The following is a 16,606-nucleotide window of genomic DNA, read 5'->3' as shown; positions in this document are numbered from 1 at the left end:
ACATTTATTTAATAGAACAGTGAAACACGTACAGTAATAATAAAAACGCATAAAATACAGTGTGAGATAACTTGGGAACCAGTAGTCGATGTGCATTGGCAGGGTATAAAATTAACAGCATGCGGGTTGGTTTTGGCATTGGCATGGTAAGATATCTATTCACCAGCCACGTTGGAGGGTGTTCAGGGCTCCACAGTGGGATCATTTCTTGAATAAAAAACAAAGTCAAGTATGATCACATTTATAGTCAAATAAATGCTGCAGTAGCCGTTTAATTTTATAGCTGGTAAATGAAAGTCAAACTACGAATCCTATATAGCCTATTCCCCCTGGCGCTGCAACTGCCTGGGGATCTGTGCATACGTAAAGAGCTGAGTGAACGATTCCTTTATATAAGCCCTGTGAACAGGCATAAAAGTTAGTCTAATTGACTTGAAACGAAAGTCTACTGAAGTGAAACTTTGTCCTTGTGTTTCTTGGCTATTTACAATGTTTTGATCACAACTTCCGTAGATTTTCTGTTTGAGTTTCAACTGCAAGGGAAGAGAAGACGACGCTTCCACTAGTCGGACTCAATCTCACAGGCACAAACTCAGGTAACAAAAATATAAACATAACATGTAAAGTGTTGGTCCCATGTCTCATGGGCTGAAATAAAAGATCCCAGAAATGTTTCATATGCACAAAAAGCTTCTTAAAGGCCACTAAAATGGGGAGGCGCAATAGAAGGCCACTAAAATGGGGGGGCACAATAGAAGGCCACTAAAGTGGGGGGAGGCACAATAGAAGGCCACTAAAGTGGGGGGAGGCACAATAGAAGGCCACTGAGCTGAGAAGTAGTTCTGTCTGTAGTTAAGCCCATTTGTGGACATTCTGATTCTTGCCCGCAAAAACACAGTCTCAATGTCAACCGAGAAAAGGTGACTACAGGATGCTTGCCTTCTAGGCAGAGTTGCAGAGAAAAAGCCATCTCTCAGACCAGTCAATAAAAATAAAAGATTAAGAGGGACAAAAGAACACAGACACGGGACAGAGGAACTCTGCCTAGAAGGCCAGCATCCCGGCAATATTTTAAGAATGTGACATTTCAGAATATAAGTAGAGAGAATGATTTATTTCAGCTTTTATTTCTTTTATCACATTCCTAGTGGGTCAGAAGTTTACATAAACTCAATTAGTATTTGGTATCATTGCCTTAAAATTGTTTAACTTGGGTCAAACGTTTTGGGTAACCTTACACAAGCTTCCCACAATAAGTTGGGTCAATTTTGGCCCATTCCTCCTGACAGAGCTGGTGTAACCGAGTCAGGTTTGTAGGCCTCCTTGCTCGCACACGCTTTTCAGTTCTGCCTACACATTTTCTATGGGATTGAGGTCAGGACTTTGTGATGGTCACTCCAATACCTTGACTTTGTTGTCCTTAAGCCATTTTGCCACAAGAAGTGGAAGTATGCTTGGGGTCATTGTCCATTTGGAAGACCGATTTGCAACCAAGCCTTAACTTCCTAAATCAAATCAAATGTGTTTGTCACATACACATGGTTAGCAGGTGTTAATGCAAGTGTAGCGAAATGCTTGTGCCTCTAGTTCCGACCATGCGGTAATATCGAACAAGTAATATAACCTAACAATTTCACAACAACTAACTACCTTATACACACAAGTGTAAAGGAATGAATACGAATATGTACATACAAATATATGAGCAATGGCTGAACGGCATAGGCAAGATGCAGTAGATGGTGTAGAGTACAGTATATACATATGAGATGAGTAATGTAGGGTATGAAAACACATAAAGCGGCATTGTTAAAGTGGCTAGTGATACATTACATCAAGATGGCAAGATGCAGTAGATGGTATAGAGTACAGTATATACTGACTGAGGTCTTCAATATATCAATATTCAATATATCCATATAATTGTCCTCCCTCTTGATGCCATCTATTTTGTGAAGTGCACCTGTCCCTCCTGCAGAAAAGCACCCCTACAAATTGATGCTGCAATGGTGTTCTTCAGCTTGCATGCCTCCAAACATAATGATGGTCATTATTTGACAGCTCTTTGGTCTTGGCCATAGTGGAGTTTGGAGTGTGACTGTTTGAGGTTGTGGACAGGTGTCTTTTATACTGATAACAAGTTCAAACAGGTGCCGTTAATACAGGTAACGAGTGGAGGACAGAGGAGCATCTTAAAGAAGTTACAGGTCTGTGAGAGCCCGAAATCTTGCTCGTTTGTAGGTGACCAAATACTTATTTTCCACCATAATTTGCAAATAAATTAATAAAAAATCCTACAATGTGATTTTCTGGATTTTCTTTTCTCATTTTGTCTGTCATAGTTGAAGAGTACCTATGATTAAAATTACAGGCCTCATCTTTTTAAGTGGGAGAACTTGCACAGTTGGTGGCTGACTAAATACTTTTTTGCCCCACTGTACATTATTCCATTTTTTATTTTTTATTATTGAGCCATTATTAAAACTCAAACAGTGCATCCCAATGGAGGCAGCAAACAATGTATCAGGCCATCTGTGATTTACAACCTGATAGCAATATTTTGGACCACCAAGAAATTTTATTTAATTTTTTTAATTCACCTTTATTTAACCAGGTAGGCTAGTTGAGAACAAGTTCTCATTTACAACTGCGACCTGGCCAAGATAAAGCAAAGCAGTGCGACACAAACAACAACACAGAGTTACACATGGAATAAACAAACGTACAGTCAATAACACAATAGAAAAAGTCTACATACAGTGTGTGCAAATGAGGTAAGATTAGAGAGGTAAGGCAATAAATAGGCCATGGTGGCGAAGTAATTACAATTTAGCAATTAAACACTGGAGTGATAGAGTGTTGGTGAATTAAATGTATAGGTGAATTATATTAATCAAACATTGAAATACATCCATCTATTCTGCCAACAATACCTTAGTGTATGTCATGGAATGTTGAGGAAAACATAACCTATTATTAAAACCTCTTATAAAGTTGGTTTTGTAGCATAAACTGGGAAATTTATATGTTTGACTGATATGATTGTCTGTTTCATATCTGCAAAGTAGTTCAAACGCCGTCAGTTCCACTTTAAGGAACGAACATTAGTATGTAGCCTACTGACTTGTACACATTGCTGCGCTTATAATGAGATGAAATAATAGTTTTATCAACATTTTAAGCTAAACGTTCTGTTCTGTTGCATCAGCATCATTGCTGTCACATTTTTGCCAGATGTAGCCTAGGCTTACTGGTCATATGAATTTAGGATCCATCTTCCCACAACTGTCCCTGAGTCGGTTTGGAATAGCATATTTCTTTCTCGCACATAACGAAAAACTGACCAATAGAGTGTAAACTTGTCTACTTACGGGGATAGTAGATTGACATAGGCTAGTGATTTTGCTGTGCATTACTGGTCTTGTTGGCTGAGGAGAAGTAAATGTGTCAGTTACTCTAACAGCGCATCGGAAATTTGGTAATGAACGCACGCAGTTGCATCCTACAGTTGCATGTTCTGTTAAAATGAATTACGATCATCGAAATGTGACTTGTGTCATTATGAGCACCGTGGGTGGACGCCATAATCAGGTTACGCACCCAATGCATTTCTCAAATGTCCTGTAACATTAGTTAAATTAAAATGCTGCCGGTGTCACTTTTCCACATTTTGTCAAGATACAACTATAATTCACACTGACTGGAAAGGGAATTCATTAACGTAATATCCACCCACTTGTGCGCCTGGCTTCTAGCTAATGGAAGGGGTTTGTGGTTAAACGTCCAGCAGGTCCCTGACACTTATTCCAGATATGCACGAATCAGGAGTGACAGCGGAGGGGCGACTCTGGTCCTATCTGTGACATACCTTTAACAGCAAGGCCTTCGTTCTGGCGCCATCTTCATGAAGCCTCTGAAATCCAAATAGTGAACTGCAAGCAGAGGACAACACAGGCGGTTCCGTATTACTTGGGGCATATAGGTCGTTTTAAAATACTTTAATGTACGAAAACTCAATACACAAAAAGGTAGACAAATAAAGCAAATGCATTGCTCATTCGCTAACCTGTTCATTTCGACCAAGCTGTCTCTCTCCTGCGCTGTTAGCTTCAGAAAGTCCAATTCGATTTCATTCGCTTTTCCCGCCGCCATTTTCTTTTCCTCATCACCAGCAGCGCCGAGACTTCGAGCAGCAGCCGCGTCGAGCGACACTCCGCACGATTTCATAGAAAAGGAACAGGGAAACGGGCGACAAAACTCCACCAAAATATAATAAGAACGAAAGTACACCACCGTATGGAGGACTGAAAACGTTGCTAGCTCAGCCGAATGATTGCCAAATCCTGAAGGAAAACAAGACCCGTCCAAAAACAGCCTTATCGCATGATTGTACACAAAATACTACATGTATGTATTTGCCAAATAATGCAAGGAGTAGAGTTGATGCCGGTTTTTACGATAGGGCGTTATTTGGTAATATAGTAAACTTCCCCCCACATCAGCTCAAAGTTGTTGTAATTGTGTCACATAGGCGAATGCACGCCGCCACAGTAGGAACGCCCTCTCCTCACTGTGACCAACGAATGTTATCTGTGTGTAATCATGTGACTTCATTTTTCTTGGGTGTCGTTCCACACACACACGAATAACAACCGCTCAACTTTACGCAGTTCCACAGCTTCTTTCGATTGGTTTCCCATGTTGTATTGTGATAAGCAATTACGTTTTTCTCGGTCTACTTTGAGGTATCTTATTGGTTAAGGTCACTGTCCTTTTCAAGGGTTGCCAGTATGGTTAGTGATAATTTGGGATCCTTGGGGCGTCCATACACTAAACCCTAATCCTAACCTTTACTATAAACTTTTAACATAACCCTTATTTTTTATTTTTTTTTAACTAGGAAAGTATAGTTACCTAACCCTAATGTTAACCCTTACCTTGACCATTTGAAACCTAAACTACATGGGGGTATGGACGTCCCAAGGATTCTGGAGAGCACGGATGGGAGGGGGTACAGGTCAGTTGGTTGCCAAGGATTATACATGAATGCTGCAGTGTTGCTATTACTATTTTATCTGATGTGATTGCTTTTTTATCACTGTTTGCTATAACAATGTAGTGTGTGATTTACAAAATTATAGTGTATAATACTTCAGAGAATGCCAAGAGTTTGCAAAGCTGTCATCAAGGCAAAGGGTGGCTACTTTGAAGAATCTAAAATATATTTTGATTTGTTTAACACTTTTTTGGTTGCTACATGATTCCATATGTATTATTTCATAGTTTGATGTCTTCACTATTATTCTATAATATAGAAAATAATACAAATAAAGAAAAACCCTTGAATGAGTAGGTGAGTCAAAACGTTTGACTTGTACTGTATATAAGTGCTAAGTGTTACTAGTGTTAGCATAGACAAATGTGTTTATTTTTGCAAGATGCCAATGACATTGTAGACAAGATGCTGTATCTTCAGACATATGCCAAACTAGATCTTGCCAGAAAGGCATTTCACTGTACTTGTGCACGTAACAGTGAAACTTGAAACTTGAAGCTTCTCTAAATGGTCTGATGCTGGAGTACTCATATTGGAGCTGACTAAACATGTCCATCACAACACAACAGGCTTTGGGGAGTTGGGGTTGTTACCAATGTTCAACTCATAATGACACAAGGTGAAGATTTGGATATTGGATGAAGTATATGGGAGCCTTGATCCTACTGGCTGTTGTTGTTGTCGTCTCCTGCAGACGGTGTGGCTTCGTCCATCAGACTTGATAACTCAGAGCAGAGGTCGCTTTCCAGTTCGATTGGAATGCCCCCCCACCCGGCCAAAATATATGCTGGGCTGTAAATCTGCCATCACTGTCATGGTGACAGAGATAGATGGCCACCTGTCGCCGTCTTGTAACAGGAAGCAGTGTAGTTTGAGGGGAAAAGAAAGGGATCAAATTAATCTCCTGGTTTCAATTAAATCAATGAAGCATAATGGTTATCAAACACATAGGCAGCAAGCCCAATATGCATAGGCCCACCAAATCTGCTAATTATTTTACCCAAGATTCAACAGAACATCATTGTAGAAACACATAACATTCTACATCATGTAGAAACACAACTTTTGCTGGAGTTTATCTAATAAAATCTGTCCATGAAATGTGTGGGCTGCCAAAGGGATGAAACACAGACTCCAGATTGTGTCTTTTCAATATAAAGGAAATAATAACCGACCATGAAGTCATAGAATAGGCTTAGTTACATAAAGCTCAAGAGCGCTTAGATATTGGAGACATTGAGTTAGGTTATGTGTAATCCTAAAACATCCCCCAGAATACCAGGTCACTTGTCATACTGTACAGTTGTCATATCACATACCATACAATAGTACCACAGGGTATATTATCCATAAATCACTCTGATGAATGTTAATATGAAATACACAAAAAACATGAATCAGTCATTTATTGCAAAGGCTACAGACTCGACTCTCTTATAGCTATAATCCTGCTCCAAAATAACAGACTGAAGTAGCCTATTCTGTGCTGTTACATTTACTGTGTACAGTTATATATTTTGCAAGCTATACATTTTTTGGGGGGGGTAAAACATTTAGTCAGTTTTGTTTATTTGTGAGGCAACCTACATTTATGAAAGCTGCATTCAATTATAAACTGTATTGAGACATTCTAATAAGATAAATAATTCGAGTGATATTTTTTTTTAAATGCATGAAATTCTGTTTGACTGTCTGACAAACTATGCAAACCATGTATCCCATCACGCCTGTGACAGCATTTGTCAACAACATTCAAATCAAGACACTCCAAAATGGCGGATCGTGAAGAGGGTAAGTGTCGCTCTCAAACCAAAAACGACCTTTATGTTTCCATATTTGGTACCATATTTCCATCTTAGATGTACGCTATAGAGCATTAAATCATATCCATATATGTCAAATATGTGGCAACCTACTCGCTAAAAAAACGATTAGGTCTACTCTTTCGGTCTCTGATCGCACTCACTCGGTATGTTTCAATGTATCAACGTCATAGATTATATCAAGATAAATAGGAATGGCTACAGTTGCAACATTGTTACCACGTTATAACACCATGCAATTTGACGTTTTAGACTGCTATTTCCCCACATACGCGAATGGATTATTATGCCAAGATGTGCCTGTAAGAAATTAGACTCATAATCCTCTCCTTCCAACATGGTTTGACGTTACTTCATTTGTACTGTTGCCAATGGAATATGGCACAATCATCCAACACGTCTGACGGGGATATTAATACTTGTGAAACTGCCAATTGTTCGCCTCTTGTACATAAAGTGCTCTACTTTGTGTCTCCCGCCCCAAGACCCAGAGAATGAGGACACATATGAGGTGGTCGACCTGACACAATATGCTAGGCGTCAACAATGGTGGGGCTGCCTATTTGGTGGGAACAATTCGGGTCCTATGGCTGAGAAGTATTCGGTAGCCACACAAATAGCACTGGGTGGTGTGAGTGGCTGGTAAGTCCTGCAGGCCAAGGTAGCCTATGTTGATTATACAACGGAGCATCCTCAGGACTGTTCTTTATCATTTGATGTGTCTCTCTCATGGTGGTCAATGCTACTGTACTTTAATGCATGGTATGATCAAAATACAGGCTTCCTCTGTAGAGGAGTCTATTGCCCTGTTTAGTGTACTACATGCAGGATAGGGTTTAATTTGAGTTTTGCATTGTCTCTCGCTGCCAGGTGTGCGGGATATCTTTTCCAGAAGGTGGGGAAGATCGCAGCCACCGCTGTGGGTGGAGGATTCCTGTTGTTACAGGTGGGAACTCAACACAAGTTTTTAATGTACAGTATAAAAGTCTAAATTAGTTATTTCACATGCTGGTCACCCACTGCGAAGAGAAGCTTGCTCTTTAGCTATACTTATTTTACATAGCATTTTTGCTTAGTTTTTTTAATAGTCCCTAAAATAAAAAATGTCTATTCTATTCTCCAGATAGCCAACCACAGTGGCTATGTGCAGGTGGACTGGAAGAGAGTGGAGAAGGATGTCAACAAAGCCAAGAGGCACCTGAAGAAGAAAGCCGACAGGGCTGTACCAGAGCTCAACTCTTTTATCGACCAGGTAGCCCTACACCTGTTGTATTCGGCACATGTGACAAATAGCATTTGATTTGATTTGATTTGTGCATGACAAAAGCAGTGTGAATTGAACTACATTCATACTGACATAATACAAATGCTGCCTACTTGTACAGACTATGCTGCTAAGTCAAGGGATCAATTATCCATATGCATTCAGATTTGTTATTTGTCTTAAAAGGATATTGCACTTTTCTTACATTTTAATACTGTTATTTATCTCAATCCCTCCCAGTCCACAGAGTTTGTGAAGACAAACATTATCGTCACCAGTGGATTCTTTGGAGGCTTCTTGCTTGGGCTGGCATCCTAAGAACACAACAGGGGCCTGCAGTTTTATATAAGAATCACTTGAGAGGTCTGGCTGTGAAGTGAAATGCCCTTTTAAAAACGTGGTGGGAACAACAAGAACAGATGCACAGCACAATATATCAAATTGAGCCAATTACACAACCCGCAAAAAAGGTAATGTAGTTGTAAATACTCTGTAATGTGTACTTACTATGCTGTTTCACAATACCTACCTGTCTATCTACCATGTAATTGCATGGTTTTAGCACCACCTGATAGAAACTGGAATCAAGATATCCTGCTGCTCCACCATATAAACAAAACTGTGTTTCTAGCTAGGCTTTAGCCCCCAACTCAAGGCTATTGGGTACAACCCAAAAGCCAGTGGGTCCTGTGGGAAACGCTGGTCTACAAAACAGTTATTAATTAAAATGCGATAAGAGCACACAGGTGGTGCGACCCTGTAAATGGGATCCAGTGTTCCTGGCTCACTCTGATTCATATATTCATCATATGAACGATAGAAACATACTCACTTCCAATGGCTTTGAGCTGCTGCTGGAGATGGACGTATGTACATATGTAAAAAAAAAAAAAAAGAATAGGAAGATGCAAAACACTGCGATTGATGCTGTATTTATTCAGATCGACTGTGTGGTCTTCAGCAGAACTTCATGCATGTGTACAGTATATGTACAGTGTACTGTTGCACTTGTTACACATACACACCTAATTGGGCTGCAATGCGGGAACTTATTGATTACATTTGGGTCTAGTTCTTTCGAGTGTTTTCTGGTCAATATAGTCCTACTCCGCAAGTATACCCAAGTCATGCAGTGCACCATGTTTGCACAATATATGCCCTTTTCATTCATTCAAATGAGTTAATACTTCAATCATTTTATATTTATTGATTTAGGATTACCATGACTATCTTTCTTTTGCCTTTACGAGCGGTGCAATATTTGCTTGGAGGTAATTTAGCCTCTTTTGTGTTTTCTCCTTCACAGGAAAGCAATTTACCTTTGTTATTGAATTACAATGCTGTTGTAGTTTGTGTATATATTCTTAATATAAAAGACCAAATGCAACCAACAATCATGGCTTTCTTTATTTCAAATGAAAGAATAGGCCTATGTCTGTGTCAAGTTTAGCTTTAAAAAACAGATTAAAAAAACATTGTATCACAGTGCCTCTACTATTTCTAAAGATCTCATTTACCTGTACTGTATATAATAATATGAATATGTATGTATAGTGTGTAAATTCTATTTTTGTTGTCTCTTGGTGTCTCCTATATATAACTTATTTTTTATTTAGTGTATTGTATTTAATTTAAAATCTTATATTGTTCTTGTCTATTACTGTTCTGTACTTTGTCATGTATTTTAATGTTTTATGTGGACTACAGGAAGAGTGCAGTAGCTAATAGGGATCCCAATAAACTAAACTTCCTTCAGTACTTTGAGTTTAGGGCGCAGATCATTTCCTGCCCTCCAATTTGACTTAAATTACTTGAATGAGCAAGCATTTATCTTTCAATTCATCGTTACTATGTCATTGAAATTGTATATTATTTCCAAATGTTGTTGCAATATTGCAAAATGTTCCTGTGCGGTGTTACCATTTTCAGAGAAGAATGTTGCAAAAAAAAAATCCAACTGAAACCCTAGACTCTGTCGCTTTACCGTTGCCGGGCAACGGACGATAACCGGCACGCTCCATGGCAACCTAAAACTGGTGAAGAACGGAAGACGTTCTCACGAGGTGGACGAAGTATAAAGTACATTTATATTCCAAATACTGCCTCTATTGCGCAGCCGATGCTGCCTGGCAATTCTCTTATCAAAAACGTAAGGTTTTCTAGTGGATATATTTGACTTTATTTTGTTTATTGAATGACCATATATATACTCTATGCTTGGCGAATTGAAGCGAACGGAAAAAAAACAGCTCACGCTAAAGTTATATATCGACTAGCTGCGTCCACAGATTGTGCAAGTACTTTGCCTTATATAGTGCATTCCTGTTTGCTGCGAGGAAATTAGGGCAGCAATTTGCATGTTATGAATTCCTGCTTGTCTGACTTTATCCTCTTACCACAAACCATAATATTCCCCTGCAATTGGCTCTGTTGTCTTTTCTTGACTCATTTGTGACTTCCTTATCCTACAGTTGGGGAAAGACAAATTCCACAAGTCCTAGTATTTTGACTGTTCCAAAGGGGGTCCCTATGATGGTGGGTTCAGGGAAGCCAGGCATTGAAGGGGAGTTGCTGCTGGGCCAGAAGGCACAACCAAACTACTCTTGTCTTCCCCAAAGGAGAGGGCAGTGACACTCTGTCATGGGTGGCTTTTGACAGGTCTGTTATGGGCTTTCCAAAGAATCTTGGAAAGTGCATACACATTGTGGTTAATTGTTGACGGCCTACCGGGGAACAGTGGGTTAACTGCCTTGTTCATGGGGCAGAAAGACATATTTTTACCTTGTCAGCTCGGGATTCGATCCAGCAACATTTCAGTTACTGGCCCAACGCTCTAAGCACTAAGTTACCTGCCGCCCCCCCAAAAAACAAGAGGACCCAATGTGGGGCGCGAACCCACGACCCTGAGATTAAGAGTCTCATGCTCTACCGACTGAGTGTAAGATCTGTTTCTATCTGGAGGACAATGCCATCCAGGTGGTAGATCCAGAATTCAAGAACAGTGGGACTAGGAGACAATTGAATGTCCGGACCAAGCTTGCAAAACCAGGTATGGGCCTACTGTAATAACCAGCAAATCAGAGGAAAGACTGCACTTGTTTTACTGTCTGAGAGACGGCTCAGCCAGCTCTGGACGGTGGCAATCTTCTCTGGATCGGGGGCAACCCAATCTCCACTGAAAATGTATCCCAGGATCTTGACCTGTTTGTGAAACAAAGTGCATTTGTCAGGGTGCAGTTTCAAGCCAAATTTCTTCAGCCTTTCAAACACTATATCCAGGTCAAGTGTTTCAAAGTCTGCTAAATACACAATGAAGCTGTCATGGTAGACCAAAGGGGACTCTGCTACGGAGTTACCCAAACAGCTTTGCATTAGTCTTTGGAAGATGCGGGGGCATTGCACGACCCAAAAGGGCATGCGTTCAAACTCCTAAAGGCCAAGCGGGGTTCATGAAGACATTTTCTCACGGTATTGGTCTGTCACTTCCACCTGGCCAAATCTAGGGTGGATTAGTAACTGGCTTTTGTGAGTGTGTTCGGTGCTTCCTCAATTCTGGGCAACGGATGGGCATCTTTTATGAGTTGACATTTTTCATTTTCTGATAATCAACACAAATTCAAAGTTCTCCGTCTCCGTTCTTCTTTCTGACTGAGACAGTTGGTGCGTCCCTGGGGCGTATAAGGTTGTCGTGAGCAGTTGGGAACCACACTAATCATAAAACACAAGGAGGCGTGATTTCAGCAAAAAGTATGGGCATTTATTTTGAACACAAATAAATAGGTAAAAATGTAAGCCACCTACTAAAGGGCTAAAGTGGAATTTCGTTCCACAAAAATAGAAAAGATCTTCGTCCAGTATAAGGGGTATAAGGGGTGGGGATCATGGTTTTCCTTCTGCTCTGTCCTCTCCACCTCCTCTGGGTTAGACCTGAGGAACAAAGAAATGTTGAGCAGCACAATGCCACACAATTGTCTTTGAGTATATATATTTACAATAAACCACAGTCTATTCCTTAAAAACCAAAATCCGTTCTTTAAAATAACGTGATTCCTGTCCAGTGGAAATAAAAAAAACAGTGGACTCCCCAGTCCGTGTTTACCATCAATGATGCCGCCAGAGCTCCACCCCCTTTCCAGTTTCTCCTGTTCATTTGTGATCCTTCCTCATCGGCGCCCTGAGACGTTTTGCCTCCATGCTGCTTCTGCAAGGGTTTAAATACAGGCTACAATATGCAGTGAACCAATGGGAATACATCTGAATGATTGTATCTGCATTCTCGCAAGGGGATTGGTGTGCCAACAGGTCCATGAGTTCCTCTGCTTTCCTCCCGTTGTTAATCTCCAGTGAATATAGGCAATGCTCCAGTGAATCCACTTAGTGAAATCATACAATACACATGTAAAAAAAGAGTAAGAGCAAGCCATTTCCTGGTAGAATGCACAACATTTTCATTTGATTTCGTCATATCATGACAGAAGTGTAGTCAAGAGGAAAAGTGCCTCTTTCTCTTTGCTTGGATGTCTTCTCCCTCACTCCTTCCCTGACAGGTCTCTCATCCACTCTGACAGGTCTCTCTCTCTCTATCACTCTCTCTCTCTTTCTCTCTCCCTCCCTCAATCTCTCCTTACCGCCCTCCCTTCCCTCACATAGCTCTCATCCAACCTGACAGGTGTGCAGTAATGGGGGTGGCAGGTAGCCTAGTGTTTAGAGTGTTGGATTAGTACCTGAAAGGTTGCAAGATCAATTCCCCGAACTGACAAGGTACAAATCTGTCTTTCTACCCCTGGCAATTAACTCACTGTTCATAGGCTGTCATTGTCAATAAGAATTTGTTATTAACTGACTTGCCTAGTTAAATAAAGGTAAAAAAACAACAACATTTAGCTGTCACTCTTCAGACACTAACTCAACATACAAAATGGCCACTGCTGTTTGTTTTCCATATTTTTTCTCCAGAGATTGTCATGCTGTTTGTTTCGGTTGCCTCTCTCTAAATGTCATCCTGAAAGGTTGCATCTGAACCTCCTAGCCAGTGGCACAAAAGGATTTTCCCCAGATAGAAAAGTAAGCCTGTCCCTCAAGACAAATGATAATGATTTGGTCTGTTTGTCTTCTTTCTCCCTGTTATGTTGCTTCCATTCCCAAGGACTAGGGGGCAAGAACCAGCCACTTGTGGTGTGGAGGTGGTGTGGTTTGTGTGTGGGTTTTTTAGCTTGGCACGTGTGTGTGTGTGTGTGTGTGTTTTTAATTCTGACTCTTCTCCATCTGTGGGTTTTCTTCTCTGTTCTCTCCTGCAGCATGCTCCCATTCCCAAGCGTCAGCCCGGAGAGATCACAGACCGAAGGGTGCTCAACATGTTTGGTCCTATGGGCCAGGCAGGGTGCTACATCCTGGACCCCCTCAAAGTTAGGTGTTGCTAGGGAGATTTTACACAGTAACATTTTGAATGTGAAATAGAAAAGAAGCCTATAATTTGGTGACCTGTAAGGGATGTTGTAGAAACACACTGTTCTTTAGAGTGTACAGGGTCAGTTTGATCCATCATATTTTACTGTTGTATTCCTCTGTCTCTCTGTATCTCTTTCACTTTCTCTCTCTCTTTCTCTAGCTCCCCCTCGCTGCTCTCTCGCTAGCTTTCTCTCCTCTCCTCTCCTCTCCTCTCCTCTCCTCTCCTCTCCTCTCCTCTCCTCTCCTCTCCTCTCCTCTGTCAGATGGGTGAGGTCCATGAGAAGTTCTATAAGAAGGGGGACACTGGGAGGTGTGGTCAATGTGTGGGGGTGCAGGGTGGTCATCTGTGACTGTGACAACTTCAGCAAAGCATTCTACTGCTCCAAATACGGCGTTGGTGAGTCACACAATACACACACACACAATACACACACACACACACACGCCAACTTTGTTAATCTGTTTTATCCCATACCTCAGCCCATCGCCTGCAGTTCTGGTGTATCACCACTTGATGTCAGCATAAGTATAATAAAAACTTCACTGCATGGCTCTGGCAAACTCAAGTGCACCCATGTTTGTTGTTTTCAATGTCAAGTATTTCCATAATCTTAGATTGACCCCAAGATGCTCTCCACATCTGAATTTAGATTTTGTCATTCATATTTAGTGAAGGTTCGATTTGGGACCGGCTGGAGATTAGAATAACATAATTATAATAATTTTTACCATCAATGTGATAATAATTTTTTATGGAAATCTCTCCATTGCATCAAAACCATGCAACTCTTAGAATAAGCACTGTCAATAAATCAAAATGTGTTTATATACTGTATATAACAACACCATATGTCACAAAATGTTTTACAGTAACCAAGCCTGGAACCTTGGGTGATAGAGCAGCGTTTACAGTAACCAGGTCTGGAACCTTGGGTGATTGAGCAGCGTTTACAGTAACCAGGCCTGGAACCTTGGGTGATAGAGCGGCGTTTGCAGTAATAAGGCCTGGAACCTTGGGTGATAGAGCAGCGTTTACAGTAACCAGGCCTGGAACCTTGGGTGATAGAGCGGCATTTACAGTAACCAGGCCTGGAACCTTGGATGATAGATTAGCGTTACAGTAACCAGGCCTGGAACCTTAGGTGATAGAGCGACCTTTTACAGTAACCAGGCCTGGAACCTTGGGTGATAGAGCAGCGTTTACAGTAACCAGGCCTGGAACCTTGGGTGATAGAGCAGAGTTTACAGTAACCAGGTCTGGAACCTTGGATGATAGAGCGGTGTTTACAGTAACCAAGCCTGGATCCTTGGGTGATAGAGCAGCATTTACAGTAACCAGGTCTGGAACCTTGGGTGATAGAGCGGCGTTTACAGTAACCAGGCCTGGAACCTTGTGTGATAGAGCAGTGTTTACAGTAACCAGGCCTGGAACCTTGGGTGATAGAGCGGTGTTTACAGTAACCAGGTCTGGAACCTTGGGTGATAGAGCAGCGTTTACAGTAACCAGGCCTGGAACCTTGGGTGATAGAGCGGCATTTACAGTAACCAGGCCTGGAACCTTGGGTGATAGATTAGCGTTACAGTAACCAGGCCTGGAACCTTAGGTGATAGAGCGACGTTTACAGTAACCAGGCCTGGAACCTTGGGTGATAGAGAGACGTTTACAGTAACCAGGCCTGGAACCTTGGGTGATAGAGTGACGTTTACAGTAACCAGGCCTGGAACCTTGGGTGATAGAGCAGCGTTTACAGTAACTAGGCCTGGAACCTTGGGTGATAGAGCAGCGTTTACAGTAACCAGGCCTGGAACCTTGGGTGATAGAGCAGCGTTTACAGTAACCAGGCCTGGAACCTTGGGTGATAGAGCAGCGTTTACAGTAACCAGGCCTGGAACCTTGGGTGATAGAGCGGCATTTACAGTAACCAGGCCTGGAACCTTGGGTGATAGATTAGCGTTACAGTAACCAGGCCTGGAACCTTAGGTGATAGAGCGACGTTTACAGTAACCAGGCCTGGAACCTTGGGTGATAGAGAGACGTTTACAGTAACCAGGCCTGGAACCTTGGGTGATAGAGTGACGTTTACAGTAACCAGGCCTGGAACCTTGGGTGATAGAGCAGCGTTTACAGTAACTAGGCCTGGAACCTTGGGTGATAGAGCGGAGTTTACAGTAACCAGGCCTGGAACCTTGGGTGATAGATTAGCGTTACAGTAACCAGGCCTGGAACCTTGGGTGATAGTGCAGCGTTTCCAGCACTGACATCATAGTAAACAAAGCTTTGACTCTCATGGTGATATCAGCAGTTCAAGCCCACTGTGTGAACATAGTCTTACCCGTAGTTGGAGTCCTGGAGGCTGTGGAATTCCAGATGTCATTTACAACATTTTCCAACACCAAAGCAGCAGCTCCAGGCCTGTCAGTCTCCTGTCCCTGACTGACAGTAGATACCCCACCTCCACCTGATGATTCGCCACTGTGAGCGAGAAGCTTTGAAAGTAATCCGCTATCATCATGATTCATGCGCTTGTTTTTTCCGGTAACATGTCCGCCGTATTGCACCATCCAAATGGGGCTCACATTTCTGTAGACGGGAGGGTTTAGGAGAGGTTGGGTTTGACCAGTCTGCAGTAATCTAACTCTTGTCTGTGGGTGTGTGTTGGTCACTCCACCCCATTCTGCTTCCCCTCCTAGGTGTCTTGGCAAGGTTAAACTGACTATGGGGGGGGGGGGGGGGGGGGGGGGTCCCTTTATTAGTCACAGACTATCCCAGGGGCCCCCCAATGATGGAGAGGCCTGATGGGGACATCAGGGGGTCAAATGTTGTGTAGGTTATTGTCTGAGGCTCAGGTCTGTTAGGGATGGATCACCTAACCCACTGTTGCCTTCTCTCTCCATCTCTACTACTTTCTCCTCTCTCTTCCTTCAAATGTTTTGTCTCTCTCTCTCCCTATCATTCTACCTATCGATCTCTCTGTATTTCTTTCTGTTATATCTCTCTGCCCCTCTCTCAGAGGA

At 41.8% G+C, this 16,606-nt stretch overlaps 2 protein-coding genes and 1 long non-coding RNA gene across 8 annotated transcripts in view; 1 reads left to right on the top strand and 2 right to left on the bottom strand.

The window, feature by feature from the left end:
• The window catches only part of LOC110504760 (lysine-specific demethylase 6A), a 95,934-nt gene extending 91,378 nt beyond the window's left edge, over positions 1-4,556 (bottom strand). For all 5 annotated transcript variants that reach the window (XM_036975180.1, XM_036975182.1, XM_036975181.1 and 2 more), the window contains exons 1-2: positions 4,067-4,556; positions 3,869-3,932 (exon numbers count right to left, since the gene is read on the bottom strand). In XM_036975180.1, coding sequence (XP_036831075.1) covers positions 3,869-3,932; positions 4,067-4,227 — 225 coding nt within the window. In that variant the 5' untranslated portion in view covers positions 4,228-4,556. The remainder of the gene's footprint in view (positions 1-3,868; positions 3,933-4,066) is intronic.
• A 2,218-nt stretch (positions 4,557-6,774) lies between these two features.
• Positions 6,775-9,907, top strand: LOC110520587 (FUN14 domain-containing protein 1). Of its 2 annotated transcripts, XR_005051380.1 has the most exons (6): positions 6,775-6,847; positions 7,365-7,521; positions 7,750-7,825; positions 8,003-8,131; positions 8,384-8,613; positions 9,450-9,907. XR_005051380.1 is itself a non-coding variant. In XM_021597979.2 (5 exons), the coding sequence occupies exons 1-5, from the start codon at positions 6,829-6,831 to the stop codon at positions 8,459-8,461; spliced, it is 459 nt and encodes a 152-aa protein (XP_021453654.1). In that variant the 5' UTR covers positions 6,775-6,828; the 3' UTR covers positions 8,462-9,907. The 2 variants fall into 2 exon arrangements, 1 of the variants encoding a protein (XP_021453654.1); XM_021597979.2 differs by having other exon boundaries at positions 8,384-9,907.
• A 1,982-nt stretch (positions 9,908-11,889) lies between these two features.
• Positions 11,890-16,275, bottom strand: LOC110520586. The gene is made up of 3 exons (XR_002473007.2): positions 15,925-16,275; positions 12,243-12,344; positions 11,890-12,070 (listed from the first exon to the last, which is right to left on the bottom strand). It is a non-coding gene; the product is annotated as an uncharacterized LOC110520586 (long non-coding RNA).
• Positions 16,276-16,606: the final 331 nt, after the last annotated feature.

Source organism: Oncorhynchus mykiss, chromosome 3 (genome assembly GCF_013265735.2).
Source record: "Oncorhynchus mykiss isolate Arlee chromosome 3, USDA_OmykA_1.1, whole genome shotgun sequence".
NCBI classification, from domain to species: Eukaryota; Metazoa; Chordata; class Actinopteri; order Salmoniformes; family Salmonidae; genus Oncorhynchus; species Oncorhynchus mykiss.
Note: the sequence above shows the minus strand (reverse complement) of the source record. Positions and strands in the feature narration are given on the sequence as shown.